The sequence below is a fragment of the Dermacentor silvarum genome, chromosome 1, assembly GCF_013339745.2.
Source record: "Dermacentor silvarum isolate Dsil-2018 chromosome 1, BIME_Dsil_1.4, whole genome shotgun sequence".
In the NCBI taxonomy this organism is placed as follows: domain Eukaryota; kingdom Metazoa; phylum Arthropoda; class Arachnida; order Ixodida; family Ixodidae; genus Dermacentor; species Dermacentor silvarum.
The window spans coordinates 144,878,761-144,904,628 of NC_051154.1; the positions used below are offsets into that span (position 1 = coordinate 144,878,761).

Here is a 25,868-nt window from a genome sequence, read left to right on the forward strand (position 1 = left end):
AAGCGGTGATGGTATATGCTTAGAAACTTTTTTCTGGACCCGATCTATAATGCCACTGTGACTGTTGGATCGAGAAATGCAATTCCAGACGACCGACGCGTATTCGAATTGAGGAAGACAGATTGTTGTGTACAACTTGCGGAATAGTGTAGGAGAACTGAATTCCCTCGATAGTCTGCAAACAGAACCAAGTTTGCAAGTTTGCAGAACGAATCCCGCATTGCAACACGTTTAGTGTGAGCAGAAAAGTGTAAGGTTGTATCAAAATGTACACCGAGATCATTGATCTCACAAACCTCACACAATGGTAAGAATCTACTGAATAAAAAAAAAAAAAGAAATGCTTGCTGTTTTGCGTGTGAAAGCCATGACTTTTGTCTTAGCAGCATTCAAGGTGAGGTTATTACATTTGAACCATTTAGAAAAATAGAACAGGTCAGACTGCTAGATGCGACAGTCATCAACAGTATGAATTTATTTTTAAAATCTTGATGTCATCGGCATATCATAGCAGAAGTAACGAATAATTCTGAATAGGGGAAAGAACGTCCTAAATAAAAATTTTTAAAAAGTGGAGTGGTCCTAATACTGATCCTTGAGGGACGCCGCTAGTCGCAATGCAAAAAGAAGACGTTTGGCCATTGACGTTAACATAACATGATCTATGAAGAAGATAACTGTGCAAGATATTGAGAATTGACGAGTCAACACCAAAGTGCATAAGCTTGATCAGAAGCATGTGAGAGGCTGACTACATCAAAAGCTTTGCTGAGGTCAAAGTAAATGGCGTCAACTTGCCCCTATTGAAGCACCAGCGCGGAGATCGATCTGTGTCGTGAAACTTGCGAGAATTGTGATAGTTGAGCGGCCGGTTAGAAATCCATGCTGGTTCGGAATCAATGAGTTCTTCACAGTAAAAGACAAAGCGTTGTGAAGAGCAAGCTCAAAAACTTCAGACGTGGGACAGAGAAGAGAAATTGACCGATAATTTGAGACATCGCTTTTAGCTGGAACGCTAAAGCATTTCGACTATCGCATTCGGCGCGCGCGTGTCAACGAAAATCGAGAAAGCCGAGCAAAAAAACAAACCCGGCAGTTGGTCGACGGGCCGCGGCGGACGGGCGCAGGCTGCAGTTTTTACCGTCGTCGTGCGAGTCGAGTTACCACGCGTCCCCGCTCCTGATGGGTAACACTCGCACCCAGCGGTGGTCTGCCGGGGTCGACTGCGAAGGGGGCATACGCCGCACTGGACGAGGACAGCCGACGACGCAGTGGATAGCGAGTGGATAGCCGTTGGCTGTCCGTACATCACCGACGAAAATCGTGAGTGCACTTTTATTTTAAACTTTCGTACCAGTGCATGGTGGAGTTATAACTATTAATTTTTCTAGATAAGTGCACGCTCACTTTGATGCGTGAAACAAACGATTTGCATAATTAACGCTTACGCTGTATACCCGTTCTAAATGCCGTAGATCTTGTTACAGTTGTTTTTTCTGTGTAAGCCTTTTACAATATTGCAATAAGCCTACCCTTGTGTATCGCATGGCAGTAAGATCGATTTCGGGCGAAACTTGATCGTACTGCTATGCCTACAGGAAGCCTCGAGGAGAATGGGAGAATGCCGTAAAATGTTGCCTTAGGCATTGCAATTCCATGACGTGCATGGAAGAGGTGTCAGTGCCCATCTTGCGAGCTTTCTGGCCATGCATGTGTCAGTGCACCTCTGTCTTAACGGCCCTTTGCCGTACGAAAACCAAGGCCGCGATTTTGTAGCGATGCCTTATGACTTATTTTGGAATAGTCTTATCATCCACCACTCACGGCCGGCTGATCCCGTTGATAACGCGAGCGGACCGTCGCTCTGACCACTGACAAAGCGCGATAAGCGCGAAAAGGCATTATTACTTTAAAGGAATCGCTACAAAATAGCGGCCCAGGAGTGGCTCACTACATAGTCATACAGCCACGTGATTTCGTAGAGGAGGCAATGTGCATTGTAAGCGTCAGTATGCATCGGTATACATTGATATACGCCGGTCATATATATCGCGGTTCTCTTGCTCTTAGAAAGTGCACCAGCTTCATTATATTAGTAGATTGGGCTTTACGACCAAAGGATGGCACAACGGGTTCTGAAGCATGCGTTATAGTGGAGGGCTCCGAATTAATTTTGACTACCTAGCGTTCTTTAACGTGCACCTAAATCTAAGTGCACGAGCGTTCTTGCACATTCCCTATATATACTCCCGAGCCTTTTTTCATATGTATCAGAAAGCTCGTATTTTTATATATTAGTTTCGAACTTGCAGTAGGTGAATAAAAGCCTCATTGACGAAGTCTATCCTCCTGCTAAAGCACAGGCACATGGCACTGGTCTCACGCGAGATTAGAGAATTATAGCAAAGTGAAGACGCACAATTGAGTGTAGGCGTGTCGAAAAATAGCGCATACATGTACAAAAAAGAAAATGAAAGGAAGTACACATGAGATTTAATCCGGAAGCGATGATTCCGGAACCCTGTCCCTCGTTTCAGGTAGTCACTTGTATGTCTCGAAGCCATGGCTGCCATTGTTGCTTACATGATACTGTATAAGAGAACGACAGCTGAGACAAAATGACATTGTCGACGTCACGTTTACGGTGTGCACGTGCATAGCGTGCGCTCTAAACCTGACCACACGTGGCAACGGGCACGCGATAGCATCGATGACCTCTGCGGTCTAACTGTGGCTTGAGTAGAGAGGTTGGAAGCCGGCGGCCTTTCAGTTTACTTAACGTACGCAGCGCAAGTTTGAGGGAAACTAAACGCTATTTTGGAAGAATAAAGACACCTGGGGTGGGCTGGGGGAGGGTGCACAAACGGGCAACGCCCCTGCCTTAACAGCGACGAAATGCCTCTAATCGCCCTTGCCGACGCTTCTGCGTTTTACACTACAGTAAGCGAACCACCCGCAGTTTGCACGTTCTGCACCCGATGACATGCGATTGCTTCTTTGTGGCATTTGGGGCTCTAAAACCGCAATACGGTTCGCAGGAAAACTGGGCGGTGCGAGCGCCGACAGTCAGTGGCGCCGAGATATCCTCATGGTTAAAGCGTGGGTCAGATAAGCAAGTGACTGTTAGCGACACACAATTTGTCCCTGATGAGGAAATAAAGAGATGCGACCTCACGTTGCGGCTGTCCATGATAAGGACAAGACAGAGGGTCGAATTTCAGTGAGATACGTTGGGTATACCTTTGGTGGACCGTGCAGCAGCGGCGAACAAAAATGCTGACCGCTGCTACACCGTGCGCTCACCAAGCACTTCCCATCGGCCGTGAGTGCATCACGTCTTTCCAGATCTCATGTTCTCGTAACCGAGGGCCTTGGTAGTTTAGTGGCTGTGTAGCATGCGCTGCTGAGCACGAGGTCCCGGGTTCGATCCCTCGGCCGCGTTCCGATGGAGGCAGAATGGGGAAAAGAAAACGCTTGTGTACCATGCTGCAGGATGCAGGTTAAAGAACACCAGATGGTCAAAATTAATCCCGAACTCTTCAATACGTTGTTCCTCATAAACCCCTGCTCACTTCTGGAACGCGCAACCGCACAATACTTTTTTGTCAGCCGAGAACAACGCGCCTGAAAGTTACACGCATTGCATAAATTTGTGAGACGGCAATAGTTAATAATAATAGTTTTCAGCGAGCTAACAACTGGGACATCGCGCCGAAGTTGTGCTGTGGAAAGAGTATTCAATCCACAAGAACTTACGCTGCCATATGATATGTGGCGTAAAACCACCATCGCGAGAGACTTCATGCGCTATCGTAAATATAAGCACTGGCGGTTGTCTATCATGAGCCAGCGAATGCAATGCAATGCCGTTGTACTCACGGGAATACGACTATAATAGTGACACGCGTAGTTTAACCTTTTCTCGGGGACTGCACTTCACCCGCTAACAACTTCAATTTATCGCTCAGCGCAAGACGCGCTCGCATGATTTTGAACTTTCTCGGACGTTATCGATAGTTCTATTCCTTGTCTGTTGATCCTGAACCTTATGCAATCTGATTGTACGCGCGACGCGAATTGTGTAGTACTTTCTGGAAGGCATGCAAGCACCAGTGATTATGCTGGAACCTTCGACGAGTCATGCATAAAAGCCGACGCGCTTGACCCGCTGATCAGATTTCGACGATCGCTGACTGTGCTCGCCGCTATCGTTGCCCTTTGAGTGTCAGTTGCTTTTTGTGGGCACAAGCTCGCCCAATAAAAAGTTGGTTTCATTATTCACAGTTTTGTTACTGTGTTAATCGTCACTACAACGTGACAATAGATAATTTTATCATGCCACTCTGCTGCTACTGCCCCTCTCACATGTAATATGGACCAGCCAGTATACGCACCGGTTACGCTCAAAGAAACGCGCATGTTTGTAATGCGTCATGACACTTGCATTCGCACATATTAAGGCGAAAGAATTACATACCCCATGATGCGGAAAATGCGGCGAGCGTCCGGCGTTAACATCTGATGACAAGAAAACCAACGTGACCAAGTGATGACGTCACGTGCTCGGCGCTGGACCTGCTGCGGATCACACTGCGAAATCCCACGGGGAAAGCCACGACGTTGGACGGACGCCGTGGCCCACACCCAAAAAATTGACTTTGCCCAGTTCAAAAATTGAGTTGACCCACGTTCAAAGCCGACTTGACCCACTCACAAAATTGACTTGGCCCACCCCCAAAATTTTGGTGGCTAACCCTCAACATTGACTTTGCTCAATTCGAGCACAGGGCCAAGTGAGAACGCGGTATAGTCAGAACGATCTCGCATTCAATACTTGTAAGGGGACTTAAATGCCTCTTTAACATTGTGCAACCGTCAGAGGCGGTGGCGGTTACAGTGGAGATGTAACTCTGGGCTGATACGTTCTAATAGGGTGCTTTAGCGTATATCGCATCCGCTTACCGTCCTACCATCCAGGGCCGGTATTTTGTAGCGATGCCTTTCCGATGCTAATTCCTTTTCGTGCTTTTCGTGCTAGGTCATTGGTCAGAGCGACGGTCCGCTCACGTTATCAACGGGATCAGCCGGTCGTGAGCGGTAGATGAGAAGACTAGTATAGAACAAAGCATAACGCATCGCTACAAAATACCGGCCTTAAAGTCCCTATATAGAAAAAGTACCGCCATCTACTCTTTCCTCTGCCGTCTCCTGAAGCGCTTGGTTTTTTTCTTTACTTTATGCTTGCGAAAGCAAGTGCAAGTCGATGGTGGCGCCCCTAGAAAGTACACATTGAAGCTTTCAGGCCGGGCGCGCGCCGCCGCCGCCGCCAGCGACTGCGGCTGCGCAGAGTGACTTTAACATGGCTCTGAGGCGAAAAACAACAACAACAACAACATATAAAGAAGTGAAAGCGCGCGCTATCATCGTCCAATCGGAGATACAAGAGAGAGAGAGAAGCGGCGTTGATCAAAGGTTGGCGGTACTTTTCTTATATAGGGATTTTAACCGGCCCAGGTGACCCACAATATTTGTGCGCGCTATTTCTAACGCACGCCGCACATACACTTGGCAGGGACGGCGCGAATTAACTAGCGCGCGAATATAAAACGTGGCCGACTGTATTATCTCCATCGAGGCGGTAACGATGATATGATTCCGACGCGTGCTTAATCAGCCTATGAAGTGATTTCAAAATCGGGACGACTGAAGTGTAGTGCCCTAATTTAAAGCTCAACGTTAAATACATTTGAAATATAGTTATCGAAAGAGCGTAAGCAAGAAGTTGCCAGAGACACACTTCGCATGCGCACAAATCAGGTTACTTTCTAAGTAGAGATGGTATTTTGTATGCTAACTTTGGGTCCACAATTTTTTTTTATTCGCCTGAGTCCACGTGGCATTACATAAAAGCATGGAAGCCAATTTCAAGCAGATACTGCGACAGGGACTTATTAAATGTACAGTCAACCACAAAAGTTTGCGGACCACGCGAGCGCGTGCCAGACTGCCTATCCGCGCCACCTAGCGGTACGCCACCTAGCGGCGACAGGGGCGCTCTCCCGGATATGAGCCCTCTTGGTACTCGCCTGCCTGTTAATTTTTTATTCCCGTGCATGACATTGTTAGTTCGTTGTGTTGACGCAAAGCGCTGTCTGCGATAAGACCGCCACATATCTGGCTTGATAGCAGTATCGGAGCAATCACTGCAACCTTTGTCGACTGGTGTGCCAGTGGGTAGATAAGTTTCACGAAGCGCTGCGACGATTTTTTTACGCGACGTTTACTGGCGCACTTTGGTTGGCAGCATCTTGGTCCAATGAGTGTTGCTGCTTCTGCGTCTTGAGAGAAAGAGTAGGGAGGTGTTTCACTGTCATCAAAAATAAAGAAAAAGCGGATGCATAGAAAATTTTCTTTCACACATAGGCGCATCTTCGCATCAGTCGCTGAAAACGTAGTAGACTTGCTTCAGGCCACGTGGTGATTGCCTATTTGGAAAGATGTCGCTGCGTGTTCCACTTGACGAAAGAAGGCACATTGTGCGTTTATTTATAGAGGGAATACCTCAGCGCGAAATCTGCCGCCTAACCAACAGGAGCCGGACTGCCGTGAATAGGATTATTCAAGCTTTCCGCGACGATGACAGATTCACAGATATGGAGCGCAGTGGGCGTCCAAGGGCCACGACTGAGGAAGAGGACCGCCTGATTACGGCCGCCATCGTGGCTGATCCTTTTCAAAGTGCAGAGGATATCCGAGAAGCGCTCTCGCTCACGGTATCGTCTGAGACTGTAAGAAGAAGGCTGAGTGAGCTTGGCCTGCAGTCTTTCGTAGCAGCACAGAAGCCCTGCCTCTCAGACAGCCAGCTACAAGAACGACTCATGTTCGCTACAGCAATGAAAGATTGGACAACAGAGAAATGGGGCGATGTCATCTTTAGCGACGAGTCAACTTTTTCCACGCGCTGGGACCAACGGAAGCGGGTTTGGCGTCCACTAAACTGCAGGTGTGTTTACAGTGTATTGACAGTTAATTCACGAAGCTAATTCTGCATCACAACATGTTTCACGTAAAATGAGCTTTTGGACATTACGAGATTTTTCTGTAGTGGTATTATGTTGAAAACATTAACGATTGTTTCATAGTACTACTTACTCTGAAGCTAATTAAAAGCTGCCAGTGGGTCTTTCAGTACTATCTAATGATGTTTGCACGTTTTCTATTGCAACTCTATAACAGCATTATAAAGTTCATACGCAAGAGGAATCACAACATTTTTAGACGTGCCGCTGGAACCCAATTGTATGCTATTTCTTGCAGATATCTGCCTAATTACACACAGAGTGTTCTATCCAGTGGACGGTGTTCCGTGAGCGTGTGGGGAGCAATCAGCAAAGATGGCCTTGGTCCCCTTGTGCGTCTGGAAGGGCCCTTCACTGCGTCACGGTACTGCGACGTCATCACTAGACACCTCGTTCCGTATGTGCTGGACGGTCCCTTCCGCGACGGCTGCTATTTTTTTCAACACGACCGAAGCCCGATCCATAAAGCACGTATCGTCCAGTCATTGCTAGAAGAACATGCTGTTTGCCAGCTTGAGTGGCCTCCATGTGGCGCCGACTTGAATCCCATAGAAAATGTCTGGGGCATGTTGAAGAAACGGCTGTCCACACGAGCCAACCGCGGCCGCACGGCCGATACGCTGTGGCAAGCGATCGCACAAGAATGGGAAAGCCTGCGCGGTCGACCGGAGATTACTGAATCTTCGTACGAGTCGATTGCCCACACGCATCAATAAGGTGCTAGAAAACGGCGGACATTTCACTTCCTACTAGATCATTGAGAGACCTATGTTTCATGACACTTCTGTAAATGTCTTGTGAATAAATTCATCCCCTTAAGACACGAATTATGATGCACTGTCTGCAAATGCGTCAAATGCGCATGGCATCATTTCAAGACGCTCACTATTACATTCCAAGAAAGAAGACGAAGCAATGTGCTGTTTTGTGCGAGTTTCAGTAAAAAAATTAATTAGCGTATAACTCATTATCTAATTATTCTGAAATCCGTCAGCTTCAATGCTTGCATAAAAAGAATCAACTATTAGGCCCGAAACGCATGCACACTTGCTTTTTCGGTTGTATTCGTGTCGACAGGAGAAAAAAAAATACTCTTGAGGTTGGTCTTGGAACGCGGCACGTCGAACGATTGTCTAACATGGTAGTGTCTCCAGCAAAGTGATCATCTGCAGCAATACGCAGGACAATGAAGTTAACTGACCGCTAGTTGTCCCATCAGGAAGCGGACACGAATGTGCACACTGAGTTTTAGGTCATTTGAAGAAACACGTGGCGTGGGACGCGCCTCCGAAGTTCGAGTCCCCAAACGAGGACGCCGTGTCGCAAAGGGTTATAAAAAGAGTCATCGCACCCGATTATTTCTTATTTTTCTAAATGTAACCACTATAGCAGCGCGGTGGTTCGGGCTTTGCGCAGCAAAACCTGGGCGCAGGCGATCAAATCCCGGCCGCTACTGTCACTTAGCGATGGGGGAGGAACGGAAAAATTCTGCCTACTGACTAAGCATCTGTGTCCCATGGCTACCTCACCGCTCACTCACGCACTCACGAAAAAAAAAAAAAACAGCGTGGCTACGCGAAAATAGAACTGATAACAGCCGAAGAATACGCTGTCTGATTACTTGTACTGATATTCTGCTCTCAAAATATAAGCAAGTAGCCCTGGCTAACAAAGAGCGCGTCACGTTGAAAGAGATAGGTAGAAAATATTTGCGCACCGTGCGAAAATAGACAGGCCATAGATTTAAGGAGGGATGCGTCTTCAACGTAGCGCTGCTGTCGATCGCTGGTGACGTAGCGGAAGTGTCGTGAAGAGGCTCTTGGCCACGCGCTCGCGTGGTCCGCAAACATTTGTGGTTGACTGTACATTGTTCTTCTTTCATAGTCTTCAGGTTGGCCACTCCTCAACTTCGCACACCAAAGTACCACTTTCGCGGACTGTCTTAGTCCCAGGTAGAGCACTGCACGGGCTCGGGCTTACCCGAAAGCCCGAGCCTGACCCGGCCCGTGGGCCGGGCCGGGCCGGGTAGGGGAGTTTTGTCACGGGCTCGGGCCGGGCTCGGGCCGGGCTCGGGCACGGCATGTGCTTTTTGACCCGGGCCCGGGCCGGGCTCGGGTATTTTGACGCGGGCCCGGGCCGGGCTCGGACTTTCTGGTGGTGTGCATGTAAGGTGCAGCCATTTATCCTCGCGCGTCTCGACTCTGAAAAACCTGTTGCCCCGGCGCAGCTGGAAGCTATAGCAGTACTACTCCTGTGTACTTACCTTTTCTTCTTCCGTCGTATTTTGCGCTGTTGGAACAGAATGTAAATGTCCAGAAAGACCGAAGTCACCTCAAACCAAAGGATGTATTTGTATTCCTTACCTAAACCAGTCTAATTAAAGCTTTCAGCGCGGTGCAAGCGCGTTTGCGACTTGCTGATTCTTCAAAGGCGAATTGATAAAACCATGACTGGTAAAATAAGATAATTCGTCACGCGGCTGAAATATGGCACTGCGTCCATCCATGATTGCACGCATGTTCTCAACCGGCCGCCTAGCAGCAGCGCATTACGCTGCACCATGGAGGAACGAGAAGCTTTCTCCATTTACTCCATCCATGCGCTGCGCTCACGACCCGTCATGGCTGTGCTTCGGCTATATATAGTGTACTAGAATACGGTTGAGTGGGACGAGCGGCTAGGGCGGCGCATGCTTTGCAGTAAGGCGCCCGACGGGGAAAAATACTGTGGCGGCGCTGCGATAGAAGTGGATTTAGGGTGCCTCGATGCCAGCGCTGCCGTTCAGGGTGGTGCCATCCTTTGACCGCACCCGCGCCGCCGCTTTCTCGCGGCGACGCCATCTTGAATTACAGCGAGCGGTTGCGAGTGCTTGGTGCCGGTGCTTAGTTCGAGACACAGTGCGCGCGGATGCTTCGCTGGCGCTTCTACTTGCTGGACAGTGTTCAGCCGCATGAATGACAAGCTTGTCAAGTGCATCGAGTCGACATGACGGGCTGTTGTGTTCCCAAGTGCACCGGATCGACGCGTAAAGGGCTTCGTTGTTTACGCTTCCCCTGCGACCCAGAGCGAAGGAAGAGATGGGAAGCCCAAGTAAAGCGGTATCACTGGAAGGCAACGGATAGCTCCTCCATTTGCGAGGTAAGTGTCAAGAAAGTTTAGACTATCGCATCGTGTTTTTCATTTAAATAAGAAAGTATTCTCTAATCCTCGCTCACGTACCTACGTTCGCTCACGAACTAAACACTGCACCGATGCTGTCTGAGTAGCCATGGTTTGCGAGCGCGCGTCGCATAGGCTTTTGCAGTTTTGATCGGCGCAGTCTATGCGAGTAGTACCCTTATTTTAAGGACTGACGAAAATGCTTCGCCGCGAAATAGTCTTACATTAGCTACAAATCGTCATGTAAACCACCTATTTTACTTTTGCGCGGGAAGCACACATCGTGTGTCTCTTGTTTCTTTTTTTCCCCTCAGTTTCTTTTTTTCGCTACTCGTTATTTTGACTAAAGAACGCAGTGCTTTTTCTGGGGAGAGCAGCTGTTGTGTACCTGGCAAGCGAAGCATTGTGATTTACTCTGATTTCTCAGCAGATATCTTGCGGATCTCAGGTTGTTACGTTATATAGCTGATTTCTTAGACGAATATATTTGTAGCGTGGTGCTCGTAAGCCGATGGTCATTCGTGCTCATTCCCGATCGTAATGGGTACTGTGACGGTCTTTAAATGCCTGTGCACGGTATGCCCAGGTGTAGTAGAGTTAAGGGGCGTCATGGGACCAAAACGTTTCGGCACTTTCTGGCATGGTGTCTGTTGTAGCCTGTGCATTTCTTCGAAACGTGTGAAGCGAGGTAATACAGCATTACTTCTGCGAAAATTTATTTTTAAGCACTGTAATGGGTTCTCTGTATTTACAAGGCAACTTTTCATATCAATAATCACTTTTGTTGTTTTACTTCTACTTAGAAACACTTTGAAGAGGACCAGTACAAGGGAAATCGACAGGATGGGTGCCGTCTGTTAAAGTCAACAGCCCTACATCATCATGGACTATATTTTCGAAGTGAAACACATTGCTAATCTGTATTTGACTGTCTTAGTTTCATTTACGGATTTTCTACGCGATATGTATGCAGTGTTGTTTATTTTTTCAATGTAGCTATCAGTGTTCTAATGGTTATTTATAAAATGTTCTGTACTCGCCATCGATGTGCTTGGTTGATGCGACGTATTCGATTGGTAGCTGATGTATTCTGGCTGGATATCTTGATTAATATTACCCGCGGTTGCATTTTCTTGTTTGCATTCTTGTTTTCGATTTATATTGTGTGTAATAAGGTTGATGTACTCACTTGAACCCCCCCCCCCCCCATGTAATGAATAAATAATAAAAAAAAAAACTCTCCCTATCCCGAATTGTGTGTCGAGCCTACCTTGCGAATTTTTTTTATCTCCTCTTTCCACACAACCTTCAGGCGCCACACAGTACATATAATTTTTCATGTACATGTCTCTTTCATGATTGATTGTGCTAGACATTATAAGTAAATGTATTTTGTGCATCGTTTGGTTTCTTGTGTGTACTACGCAATATTGACACAGACAAGTTACGTTACATGTTTCTCTACAGCACTAACTGAACCTTATTTTCACATCGCAGTTATTTTTACACCAGCTTAATCCTGTCAGCACACAGTTTTGTGGGCAAAAAAAAAAAGCAAAATTGCGCGTAGATATCGTCAAATAATTGCAACGAACGCGAAGAGCACGCGCAACGCAAGGGAAACTAACCGCCGTGCGCGAGTGGCTGGCTACGGTAAAGGAGGCGTGACGTGTAAACCAAAATACAACAGCGAAAAAGAAAAACTTCCACACACAGGGGGTCGCAAACCTTATATACCAAGCATCGAAGCGCAAAAAAAAAAAAAAAATAGTGCGTATTTCAAACATACACACGGCATATTAAATGTCGATGATGCGATACCTATAAAAAAATGTGGTTGATCCCTCTTATATAGGAATCGGTATAGAACACGAAAGTGAAACGTGTCTTCACAGAAGTAGTGTAATGTTTATTGCACATTGATATATAATGTCTATTGGTGTTTTGTGGCTAAAGCGCCCTTAGGCGTTGATGCACCCACGCTGACGCCTGGTGGCACGTCTCCTCCATCACGACTACCAACGTCGATGACCATGAGCAACCGTCGTGCATATGGAAGCTGCACTACGCTGCACACGCTAGCACAACGCGAAAGACGAAGCACGTAACTGACACACTAATACAACGCGCAAGACAAAGCACGTAACTGAATCGTCACCGAGTCAAATCAGCGCGTACAGCGCGTCGTAATTGCAGCCTCCGCGATCAACTTCAGAAACATTTTCAGAGCTAATTGCGGAGGCCACGCTCCGCTGTGCTGAGTACGGTGAACGCCACCTAGGTGGCGTTGGTAGTGCTTCTTGATGCCAGCGTCCCTTCGAATGCTGGCATCGAGGCGTCGTAGTGCTGAGACCACCGAAGCGTTCACTGTCGGTATAGTGCCTAGAATATACTTACTAGTGTGCCGACCGACGGGCGTTTCCAATGGGAGACGCTGGCACCGCCGGTGATGCCTTCCGCTGGAGCCCACCAGACGGCGACACTGTTTGGGACCGTGCTAACCGAGCGGCGCATCACGTTTCGCTTGCGCTTCGGATGCACTTCGGATGCGCGTTCGTAAGCGCAGTCGGTTGCGGCGCGTTGTAGCTTTCGAGCAAGTAGCATGTGGTGCCTCCGCATGTCATTGCTGGGTTTCTTTTCTGTGCGCGTGGTTCGCACTTGTGTCTGTTCACGGACGGAACCGAGATGTCGTCGCAGAAAACGAGGCGTAAACACAGCACCTGTTTTGTCCCATATTGTACAACTGGATAGCGCTCAAACAACGAGCAAGTCTCATTATTCAGCGCGCCTGCTGACCCAGAACGTTTTGCCGAGTGGGAGAAGAATATAAGAGGGCAGATCGAAGGCTAACTCTGGCGGCTGTCGCTTGTGAGAAACACTTTAATAATTGCTACATTGAGCGCTCGTTCAAAATTAGTCAACGGTTTTTCGCCGCCCATGAAAATGTGCCCTGTTTAATTACCGTCATTTATGGTAATTAGTTACAACTTGGTGTGAATTTAGCATTTGTGGGCATGTCTCGCATATAATACTTTACTGTGGAAAAAGGTTACACTTCTTCGGAAACCACATATTTATTTATTGGCATTTTTCGCAGAAACACCCGGTATCGTGTAGCGTTGTAATGATAACTGTGCGTACGCTCGTTTGTAAGTGCAACGAAATCATATTCTTTCGATTACACTTTGCACCTCAACCAACGTTCCGCAGAGCGAAACGGGCTGGGACAGCCCATTGGCGTCTGTCGCACACGCGCGCGTTGGCTAGAACGCCGCTCGGCATAGCACGGTCCGTACGGCTATCGCCGTCTGGTGGCCGCCGGCGGAAGGCATCATTCTCCGTGCCACCGGAAAGCCCGCGGTCGGCACACTAGTAAGTATATTCTAGGAATTAGGCAACTTGGGCATGTTCCTGGCGCCATACATTTACGTCTTGGACCTTCGACGAGTTAACGGCTATTGGTTATAAAGATGTGCAGATGCGATACCTATAAAAAAATCCTCATCAAGGCAAAGCACTTGGAAGTGCGCCGCGAGTAACACTGTTTCTGAAGGCAAGCGTAGCTGAGTCTCAGCTCGTGTGATTCAATCATGGCGGCGCCAGCGGGGTTGTCTCCACCCTGAACGGCGACGCTGGGCATCGAGGCACTCTAAGTGGATTAGGCCGCATCAAGGTCGCGCCTTTGGAAACTGCTGGCGATACTGCTCGGCAGGGTCATTCGCACTACTTCGTGCGTTGGTATTTGCGTTCAGACCGCTCAAATGGTGTTCATAATTGCATATGACAGGTATTTATGCCTTAAGAATAAATTTCTTTTATTCTCTTCTTTATTTTATTTTTTTAAATCCCGCTCGATGATCTTTTCCGGTCGCGGGCGGGGTTCGGGCCGGTTTCGAGCCGGGCTCGGGCCTAAGGTAAAGGGGTGGCGGGCCGGGCCGGGCGGGTAACGTAGAAAATTTCCGGGCCCGGGCCGGGCCCGGGTCCCGCCATAAAACTTTTGGTAGGGCTTGGGCGGGTAGCCCAACGTAGAAACGGGCCCGGGCCGGGCCCGGGCTGAAAAAATCGGCCTATGCAGTGCTCTAGTCCCAGGTCACGTTCAAATTATGGTTGGCGGGCATTGGCTGCAGACGCAGGAGCCTAACACTTCGGACACTTGGGCATTGTCGTCATATACTTAAACAAAATTAAATTCTGGTGTTTTACGTGTCAATTACACGATATGATTATGAGGTACGCCAATCATATAGGTGTCCCCAGATACAAGTAATGGCTGGTGTAAGGGGTGCTCCTGTCCGAAGTCTCCGCGGAAAGAGACTTCATTCTTCTGAGAAAAATTGTGGGGAAGGGTGCAGACACGCGTGTCCCGCAGGGTATAGATTTTCGGGCAATGAAAACAGAGCCGAGGTCAGAGGGAAGGGAACGAGAAGGTGACGATAACGAGTGAACAACGCGGTCCGCGAGGTCATTGTTGTGGTCATAACCATGTGCCTGCACCCAGTGCACAGTAACGTTAACACGAGAATGCTTCTGCTCACAAATGCGCAGCGTTTTTCTCACATGTTTGAGCTGCCTATAACTGCGTTGATGATGTCGGTATGTAGATGTGGGCTTCAGTTGACGGTTAGACAGCTTGACGGGGACTTGCGTTGCATCGTGTATAACCTGCAAGTCAAATGACAACGCACAGCTGCAGCCCTATTTGTAGAGCGCTCTCTCTCCTCCGCAGACGCGTCGGGCGCCTGTCTTCCAGCAAGGTGCCAGTGGCCGTGTCCGGCGGCCGCGGTGGCCACCATGAGCGAGCGGCCGGTGGTCGGCAATGCGGCTCACGGCGGCCGCAAGCCCTGCTCGCGCATCCGCTTCTACAACCTCGGCTACTTCTTCTCTCTCAGCGGACTCATGGCTCTCTGCGAAATAGTGAGTTCCCCGAGGACGAGCGGAATGAAGCGTCCCGTCGCCATTCGCGCAAGCTGCGCCGTATGGCCTCATCGCGGCTTGGTCCGATTCGGCTATTCGTCCGCCCACTTTTGAAAGCTTCACATTCAGATTTCGAACGCTTTTGATGTTCATATTTAGAACACAGCAGGTGAATAAGACAGACCGACTGTATCGAATCGGAGCTGCTGATCTCGTTCAAGCAAATGTAAACAAATAACTTACGTTTCGCACGGCTTACGGACCAATCAATACTTCACGACTGCTTTCAGGTAGATCAAGGGCGGAATCATGGTATTCGACTTGTATGAAACTCAGGCAATTGTCAACGCCGTGTTAACAACATGCGGCCAAGCGCGTTCCGCAGAATTTAATTTTCATATCACGAACATCGAGAATCCGGAAAAAAAAATTGGGATAATGTAGACTAAGTGCCTTTTCGTGCACGTAAATCTAGGAGATTTGTGTTATTTCTAATCGTGCTGTGTTTGTAACCTTACAATTCAAGGGTAAACGGAGAATTTAAGTTATTGCCATCCTTTATGTAAATATATTAGCAAAAGTACGTAAAAGCCATCTACACCTTGCTGGTAAATCCAATGTTTATCCGTCACCTGCACAGAGATTACACAAACAAGAAACGTCTAGGTAAATAATTTGCTTCACGTTAGCTTATATTAAAGTGTTACAAAACACCTACATTATTGAAAATCTACTTGACAGTTTTAGCGAGCATTTTAGAAACTTTCTTGTCTCAGCTCAGCGACACGCTTCAGAAAATTTTGGTAACACTGGGTTGTAATGATTGATTGATCAGGCGTATGAGTCAAAAAGATAACTCTTACTGACGCATTTTGCAGTCTCTTTCAAACCGATGGTATTTTGCAGAACTATATATAATTGAACAGCACTTCTTGGAAAACAACTGTCAATTGCGTCGACGTTTAGTCCGGATCTCCGGCCGAAACGCCGTTTTTTTAAGTGCTTCAACTTTCAATTATAAGCTTGCGGCAGCCATAGATACTGCTTGTACCTTCGAGTCATGTACTATCAACCAAAAAAGTTTACGGACCAAGGGATCTGCCAAAAAGCTGAATATCTCCGCAGCCTCAAAACGCAGCCTAAAAACGTATTCCACTTTCCAGCCTCTATTGGTATATGGGAACAACATTGTGATGTACGCTTTTACTGGCTACTTTTAAAGGCTGCTCGGATATTTAGCGTTTTCTTAGATGCCGATGTCCATAAACTTTTTTGGTCGATAGTACATACAGGGTGCTTCAGCGAACACTTTAAACAATTTTTTAAAGGTTGCCTGGGGCAGATAGCACAATCCTAGTTCATGAGCTGGTTTACTCGAGGAGGCGGACATTACCCACACAAAAGGTTGTAATGGATAATCGACTAATTAACAAAAATCACCAATTAGGTTTTTAACTAATTACCTTATGGCCCATATTGCAATTGACAAATTCTAGCCATGGTGTTCGCAAGGTGGGTCTACTTGGAATGAATTCTCCGGATGACACCAGTTTCGAGACATTAATTCTCGAACTTCGCAGAGAAATGCATGGGCGTTCCGGTTAACTTTGTGATTCAATGCATAAAACAGCGTTTTCCTTAAAAAGTTAACTGGAACGCACATGCAATTCGTCGGACAACTTGAAAATTAATATCTCGAAACTGGTTCAGTCCTGAGAATTCGTTCCAAGTGGATACGCCTTGCGAAATCAGCGGCTATAATTCGTAGATTGAAAGATGTGCCGTAATATATTTAATTAAAAAGTTCATTAGCGTAATTATGTTATTTATTCAATTAGGCGTTTTGATTTCTTGTGGAAGTAATGACCGCCTCATCGAGTAGTTTATATCAAGGATTATAATTGTGCTATCTGCCACAGGCAATTTTTAAAAATTTAGTGCAGCTAAAATGAAACACCTGGTATAGTTCTAGTTCCAATTGTAAAACATAAATACTCCAGAAAGTGGACGGGAGAACGGCGCCGCGGTATCTCAATGGTAAGAGCATCACACGCGTAATGTGAAGACGTGGGATCGTTCCCCACCTGCAGTCAGTTGTTTTTGTCATCCATTGCAATTGCCTTTAATGTATCATTGCTTTAATTCAATAAGTGCAAGTAATTTGCCATATGTTGACCTTGGTGTCATTGTTTTGTTGGCTCCTCATGATATGATTAATAAAGATCTGGCCCTTCGGTTCCTTTTCTTCTCGTATATATATATCGTGTCCCACATTATCCAATCGTCTTGCTAGTTTGGATGGTATACGTTGTCGTTCTTTGTTCATAGTGTGTCGGGCAGCCAAAGACAGCCTCAGTTTATATCTCCCCCTTTTCCGTTGAACACAATGGGAACGGCGTTACAGGGTCAACCGCGATGGAGCTAGCGACTGGAGACGAACAATTTAAATGAACGTTCGCAATTCGCTTCTGTATCAGATCCTGGGAATGGCTATTTATGCGCTGCTCTGGGACTCGGCCAACGAACTGGACAAGTTCCTCGTGACCGTGGCCTTCCTGCAGTGGATGACCGGCCTCTACATACACGCCACGATCGCTTTCTGCGCAACGGGCGCCCGGATACGCGGCCTGCTGCTGGTGAGCCTGTCTCCCTTTGCATCACTCCGTCGGAGACAGCCGCACAGTCCATTACAATCACAATAGTTTCTCCTTCTCCTAATGAATGATCTCTTGAGTTCCTTAAGCTAGGTCGATTTGTTTATTTTTTGTACGTGCCTTTAAGTCTGTCAGAATTTCTGCTTTATTCTTTTTTTTTTCTGAACCTTCTTTCTAAGATCCAGGAAAAACAATTATTCCGGTGCTCATCGAATTAATGAGCGTCGAACCCGGTGCTCGCTTGGCGCTTCTGCACCGTTAATTTCAATTTCTATCAAAGCCAATGCAGCTTGAAGCAGTTTCGCGCTCGTGAATGGCTTTCAAATCAGTGAGTGACATCCGAAACGACGACCGGTTCATCCGCTCCTGACACTGGCGAACAAACGAATGCAAGCGGAGCACAAAACAGCGCAAGCTATACAGGGTGCCCCACGTAATTTAAGCCAAACTTTAGAAATATGCAAATGCCACGTAGCTGGACAGAACTAATGTAATGTTGTTAGCCGTTGCCTGGAGATACTCAGATAATTTTTTTTTCCATTTCGCCTAATTGTATAATTAGTCTTGATAAATATTCAACTTCTAAAATATTATAATTAGATGAAAAGTGCCAATGAGAAAATTGTATAGAAACATGAAGAACTCCCGATGCAGCTTTCTGTTGCTCAATACGTGCTAAATAAACGTGTTTTTCCGAGCGTCAAAGAAGCCGCGCGAATACAGATTGCCGAGCGACTGACCTCTCGAGGCACTTTGCGTGTATTGGCGGGTTTCTCTCACGCTCGGAAAACAGGTTTATGTAGCACGTATTGAGCAACAGAAGGTTGCAGCTGTTGCTCTACAATTTTCTCATTGACACTCTTCATCTAATCATAATATTTGAGAAGTTGATTAATTAATGAAGACTAATCATGCAATTAGGCGGAATGCGAAAAATCATCTATCTCTAAGCGACGGCAAACAACATTACCTTGGTTCTGTCCAGCTACGTGGTATTTTCACATTTTAAAATATTAGTGCATCATAGTTGGGACACCCTGTATATTTAAATATATTGTGTCTGTGCATGGTGTTCACAGTGGAAATAAAAAAATGTTGAAAAAAAATATGGATGAGGTAGCCGCCGCAGGTGCTTTAATGCACTTGCCCTCCTATTGTCAGGATTTGCAGAAAGAAAGCGAAAATATGAATTAAAAGCGTGCACGTCCGCGCCAGCAATGATGCAGTAAGATTTTAGCCCCAATAAAATTTTAAGTGAAAATGTAAAGGCAACTCAAAAGAAACCTCAAATGATGTGGGTAACAGAACCGGTCATGACACTTTAGAGGGGGGGGGGGGGGGGGCAGCCTTTGGCATAGCCGGGGGTATGGAGTTCTGCCCCCGTCCCTCCCCCCTCGTAGTCGGCGCCTACGGTTTGAAGCACTGCAGTACAGCGTCTCGGCTCTCCACACGCTGTAGTGTGAACGATAGGGTGTTTCCGCGTGGACATTGGACATTCAGGAAGTGTCCTGACTCCTGCTGAAGTTTTTAAGTGATGTGGACTTAGCTTATGCTTCGTAACATTCGGCAAACTCATCTCAGGCCGTTGTGTCGGGGCGTGTGCGGCCCGGCGCAGTACCGTGCGCGGAATGGCTCACAGGCTGCATGCGGACTTGTGTTCTGTTCCGCCTCGCTGTGCGCGTCGTCTTGTTCACCCGTCTCGCGCGCTCTGTGCTTCTGAACGGCAACGAACTTTCCTTAAATTTCCTAAAAGGAGTAGCCCGGGCGGGGCAATAGCCTTCATGTCTTGCAAGGCTAGATCCGCCTGCAACCAGCAACATCCTCCTCCTCTGCCTCCTCGGATACCATCTTGTCGTATGTTCTGTGGTGTAAAGCAGACTGGAGGCTGTGAAGAGCTGCTTTAGAATCCCAAAACATGACCCATGTCCGTACCGGTACATCGGCACGGAGGGCTGAAAGTTCTGCAGCCGTAGATGTAGTTATGCGGGACACCTTGAATTTAATTCTGAACTTCTTCAATGGAGCCACGAAAGCTGCTGAAGTCGAACCGTCAGTATAATTGCGTATGCGGGTTAGATATGTCTGGCGCTGTAATAGCAGCGTCAGTTGCTTCAGAGCCAGCTTGGGACGAATGACTGGCCTTCTTTGTAATTCAGACAATAGCTAGGTTCACTTGGAGCTGTCGTAGGTACTACAGGAGAGATGAAGGTTTTGCCGCGGGTGTATAAGTTGTCGGTATACACTCTTGATGAACGCCAATCCCTCGTGAAAAGGTCGCTTCAAGGCTCTCTGTTATCAGAATGATGATGAATTTGGTGTTTTGTGGCGCAAGGGCCAGGCCAAAGAGCGCCAGGCCACAAATCGATTTGTTTATCTTTTACACGTGCCTTCAAGTCTGTCAGAATTTCTGCTTTATTCTTTATTTTTCTGAACCTTTCTAAGATGCAGGAAAAACAATCATTCCAGGTACTCATCGAATCGATGAGCGTCGAACCCAGGAATCAGGAAAGCTAAATGATGGTCGCGTATCCTTGACCGATGTCGAATGTGCGCTCTGAGAGAGTAGACAGCTACATGTGTCTGGGTCATTTGGTCTGTCGCGATTGCATTTGTTGCTAATGTGTATGAAGGTAGCCATATACACATGCATAGGGCTTGACCTTGTAAACTCCCTAGTACGCGAATGTTGTTCTTGCATGTATTTGACAGGACTGGCAGACTGTAACGTAGGACTCCCAGGAACAGTTCCCTGTTCCTTTAAACATATAAACCCTTTTCACGGTGATCCCGTGGGCGCCACCATGTTTGACCACGTTGATGCGTTCATTGCTTGCCTCAGCTACCTCCGGAGCCTCCGTGTTTACAATAGATGTGCATGGCGCCCCAGTGCGGCTCAGCAAACTCCATTTTGGCGGATGTGTCGTTGACGGTGATTGCGTGGATGACACGAAGCTTTGGCCACAGCTTCAGAGGACATGTAAGCGCTTTCGGTGCTCATTACGCCTTGTTTAAACAGCGCGTGCAGCGTATATACGGTATAAAAGTGGGGCTAAAGATGTATTCGAAGCTGTCCAACGTTTTCACTTATAAATTAAATCAGGATCAGTGTATTTTGTTCTTCATTCGTTATTCGGCAAACGCTATGAAGGAGCGCTTTGTAATGTTTCTGACTCAATAGCGTTTCTTGGTGCATTCACTATCTGATTGTTTATTACCGGCCTAATCACTTGCGGGTGTGCTCGGTTGCGATATATTTGTTCTGACTGCACACAAGGACGTAGAACTTAGATGTTCTGTACTTTGTAATAGCTTGTAGCGATGACGTATTATCGCTATAGGCACTCGCTTACCCCCTGCGGACCGTAACGAAACGTTTAGCTTCGAGCATTCGTGGTATATAGTCGGTGTAGTCGCCGTAACCCACGCTTCGGCGCATTGATTCAAGTGTGCGCCAATTCACTTATTCTTGATAAGTTCGCGAATAGTGGGCGTAAGTTTACGTGTGAGTTGGGGTGAATATGCGTAGATAACGTGCGAGAAACTTACTATACCAGGCAGCGGCGCAACTCGCTTTGTCACTGTGTAACGACCGGTACTCACTCTTGCCGACATTCCGGGGCTGAAGTCTTTTGTTTAGAGGTTAGCAATACAACGCTGGTGGAAGAGTGAACTTTTTCATCCCCGAGGAAAGCCGTGCATCGCGAAGGGCCAGCAACAGACGCAGTCCAGTCCTTATGTACCAGCTGTCCATGACCACACATATTCATTCCGTTCCTTGAGATGCCAGTCACTATTTTTGCAGCCAACGACTATAGACATCTCTTCCCTCTACCGTTTCACATTTCTACAGCATGAACGAAGCACAATGCGTTAGCGAACACCCAGCTGCATTTCCGACAGCTGATCGCACAGTAGCAGGGCAGGACGGAAATGGTTTCGTATTCGTGCGCTTTCGCTGAGGCAACGTGCCCCGTTCCGCCGAAAGCGCCATCTCGTTCCTCTAGAGCAAACTGTTCCGCGAAAAGGGTCTATAAGTATTGCCAGGCTGAGATGTTTTTGTTGCCAGAATTCTAGCGGTTTCTTTTTTATCACTTATTATTGAGTGCATGAGTGTCTCAATGTACTCTGCACATCTAAGCTAAATAGTGAGACGACATTATGGATCGTTTTAAGCCTTGTTGACGCGTCCGTCCACCTCTTCATTGTGCCATGGCCAGATCGGTTGGTACGGTGGAGCTCGGAGGCCACGTTTGTGCAGATGGGGCCAGCACCTATTGGTAAATGACCTTGTGGCACAACTCACCTGCGTGAAACTTCTTCCCTTGCAAAAATTTATTCCGCCAAGCCACGTAAAGTCTGTCAAAATTCATCCATGAGGTCTATACGGATTATTTCAGTGCGCTGTGTAAAGTTTGTTGTCTTTTTGCCGAAGGCATACTGAAAGTGTGGACTCACGACCTTAAACTTTAGATCAGCTACTGTATAAACTAGATTAGCACATCAAAAATTCAGTGGGGATTTATAGGGGTCCATATGATTTAAACCGCGTTCAGCACATTGACAAAACTACGCACAAATGTAAAAAAAACTAAGTAAAATAAAAAATAAAATAAAATAAACAAAGAAAGAAGTCGGCCGGGTCATGCGAACATTTGAAAACAGCGAATACGAGGTCGACTTTTATATTTAAAATTTATTTTTTTCGAAGATATTCTTGTCTATTCAAGAAATATCTTCGAATATCTGATATAATATTGATACCGTCGAATTTCGATATAACGAATTCGCACCTGCAGCAGGAAACTTTAAATTGCGAATTTCTTTAAGCCGAGCTCACGTGTTTCAGCAGTAGAAATTACTTCACTGGTTCCTAGAACATGCCTCGCAGACAGCGTCTTGTCAACTTATTTATTTATTTATATTTATTTGATAATACCTCACAGGCCCCGTAAGAGGCATAGGGTGAGGGGGGGGGGGGCATACAGTACAATTCAATACATTGTATATGAAGATTTCCACAGAGTACAAATTTCAGGGCAGTAGAATATTAACAGATAATTTAATTAATTATGGGGTTTTACGTGCCAAAACCAGTTCTGATTATGAGGCACGCCGTAGTGGGGGACTCCGGAAATTTGGACCACCTGGGGTTCTTTAACGTGCACCTAAATCTAAGTACACGGGTGTTTTCGCATTTCGCCCCCATCGAAATGCGGCCGCCATGGCCGGGATTCGATCCCGCGACCTCGTGCTCAGCAGCCCAACACCATAGCCACTGAGCAACCACGGCGGGTTATTAACAGATAACTATACGTGCAAACTATTCGTGCAGGAGTAATATAATACGAATTACAGCCACTGTCAGAATGAACAGAATGTCACAACCGCCTCAACCAATATAGTTACGGGGCCGAAGAGACCCAGTGCTTAGTATTGATTAGGTGGGCATTATTAAACCGGACCCATCCACGCCCCTTATAGCCCATTAAAGAGCTTTGGAATGTCAAACCATGACACATCACTTATTATTGGCAATTTAATATACGTATTTTGTCGTAAGAATAATGTGAGTGACATAAAAATCCTCAACTGAAACTCCGTTTTGCAGCGGCATGTGTGTCCTGTATGTGCTTTGTAAATGGTCTTTTTTCTCTCCTCCTATAATATCCTTTATGCAACCTCTCTCCCTGTCCTTAACTCTCATATCCCAAACCGCCTTTGCTGGCCGCCATTCAGGAGCAAGCAGCCTCAGTTAGACCGTTGTAGTGCAGCCAACAGCAATTTCCTTCATTCTTCTCATTTCCCCCATTTTTTTTTCTGAATAGGCAACCAACTCTCTCACTCTCTCTTTTGCGTCTGTTGTAAGCACAACCTACGCAGGCCTAGGTCATTTTACGTTATCATCTGTTAAATCATGACATCAGTTCAGTTCCTCGAACAACTTCACGGCAAGTCGTTCTCAGCTTTCCTTCAAAGAACGCACACATGGCAAAAAAAGCGTGTTTAATGTGGGCGTCAGCGTAACGGTCGGTAGCCACTGCGCCTACCCCCTCGAGTATTCATGGCGATGTGTTTTTTTACATGCTCTGCAGATGGTCGCATGCTGTCAGCCGTAAAAGACGACAGTTTTTACACAGCAGCAGCGTCAGCAGTTCTTGCCACCTAGCAGTCCTTTGTATGCACACCCGTAGTTGTACTTTATTCGCAATCCTCCCGAAGGCCGCATGAGGAAAAGTGAGCTTCACGCGTCGCTCCGCAGAGCACACTAAAAGAGAGTCGCACACTGGCTGGCGCGCCGTTGGAAACACCAGCCGCGCATTCGATGACCCTGAACTCCCTATCAGCAGTCACCCCCCTGCTTTCGCGTTTACCTCGACGGTTGAAATACCCGTTTCCTCTCCTGGGCTTCGCTTGCTCCAGTGAAAATGTGCCTCCTTCAGCGTTGCGCCTTCGCAGTTAGCAGGCTTTTGGCTTATGTTCTAAGAAATTTCAGGAACGTAGGCTATTACGGAAGTGTCCGGCATAGATTCCAACCAAACTGCAGCTCAGTCTCATTATAGGAATATGTGTCACGTATGAGCGCAAGGAGTCGGATGTAGTAAAACTATCTTGTTTGCGTAAACAGTTCTAAGACAGCAAGACAGCTACTCAAAGGAAGCGCAAAGGTGGCTAAGCAACGATAATGTAAAGCTTGATATTTCGTTGACTTACGAGTTGCTTCAAGGTCACTGCATATAGCGTGTTCACGCTTCATTACGTTAGGGGGCACAAAAGAGTAGTTTGAATCTGGGCTCTACGTGATGACTTTTCTGGGCAATGTTTACGCTTCAGAAGTGTGAGAAGCCTCGACCAGTTCGTGTAGCACTATGAACAATAAAATAGCGCAATACGTACGATAGAAAGCACTCGTGTTGTTTCGTTTTTGTCTCTGCCCAGTGTATTGCACTATTTTATCCTTGACAATGTTTGCGTTTTGAAAGTTGCCAGGAAAGACGATTCGCGGAAGTTGGAGCATAAGCTCATTTTGATAAAATGGGACTTGGAGATGTTACGCGACTGTGCATGGGTTTCGAGGGCTGCCCCATTTTTTTCTTTCTTTTCTCTGTGATTGCAACATGCAGCCTTAATTGCTGTTTTGGGGTATGCTACTTATGAACAATAACCATGGCCATACTGGATATGTTACTTCATTAGAAGACGAGTTACTTCAAAAGATATCTTCTGGTGCGCGCAAGCACTTTCGGATGACACGCTCAGCTAATCTTGCGCGGTTGAACATATTAACCTTGTAGAAAAATTAACCGCGACTGAGCCACTAATTAATTACTCGGTAGTTAACCGACCAAATCGTCAAGCCCTAAATAGTAAGCCTTTCGTTGTAGGTTTTCATGCGAGGTTAGAAAAACAATCTGAGGCAAGTGGTTACACGTCGTTTATGTGGGAACTCTCTATTTAAATAATACCATCATTGTAAAACTGTGACAAAGAACACATCGAGTATAATTAAAGGCCTTCTAGAGCGGGTAGAACCTCACAATATTTACATAGAACAGGAGATGAGCTGAATCTAAATGGCACATGCGGGAATGACAGCGTATGAGGGAGCTGATAGAAGGCACGAAGCACAATGCGCACGAGGCCGGAAAGATAACGTAACATGATTACGAATGCTTTAAATTTTCGACTAAGAACGGTGGTGGCTGCTGACTATACAACGCACAATATTATAGGACACTGTACTATCAGAATGGCACCAATCAGAACCGGTACAAATTGCAAATATTAAATTAGAAGAAGCTGATTAACAAATGTCGGTAACGTAATAATCACGCCAATAAATAAATGTGGACAAGGATTCTCACCATAAAAATCAGGAGGGAAGAAAACTTTTACCGATTTACATTAGCATATTCGCATATTTGCAATGCAAATATATTTTTACAAATGGCGAAGCATGCGACGAAAACAAAAGACCGCACGAGGCACTAAGCAGAATGCACTATATTTGGATGCATGAGAATTGCGTCCCCTTGCCAAGACGTAGGGTGGGGGCTAAGGTAAG

The 25,868-nt window shown here is 46.6% G+C and overlaps 1 protein-coding gene across 1 annotated transcript in view; it reads left to right on the plus strand.

Annotated features, from left to right (window-relative positions):
* The first annotated feature begins 1,224 nt into the window (after positions 1-1,224).
* The window catches only part of LOC119436196 (uncharacterized), a 184,932-nt gene continuing 160,288 nt past the window's right edge, over positions 1,225-25,868 (plus strand). Inside the window, exons 1-3 of the mRNA XM_037702974.2 lie at positions 1,225-1,323; positions 14,965-15,152; positions 17,630-17,788. Coding sequence (XP_037558902.1) covers positions 15,030-15,152; positions 17,630-17,788 — 282 coding nt within the window. The 5' untranslated portion in view covers positions 1,225-1,323; positions 14,965-15,029. The remainder of the gene's footprint in view (positions 1,324-14,964; positions 15,153-17,629; positions 17,789-25,868) is intronic.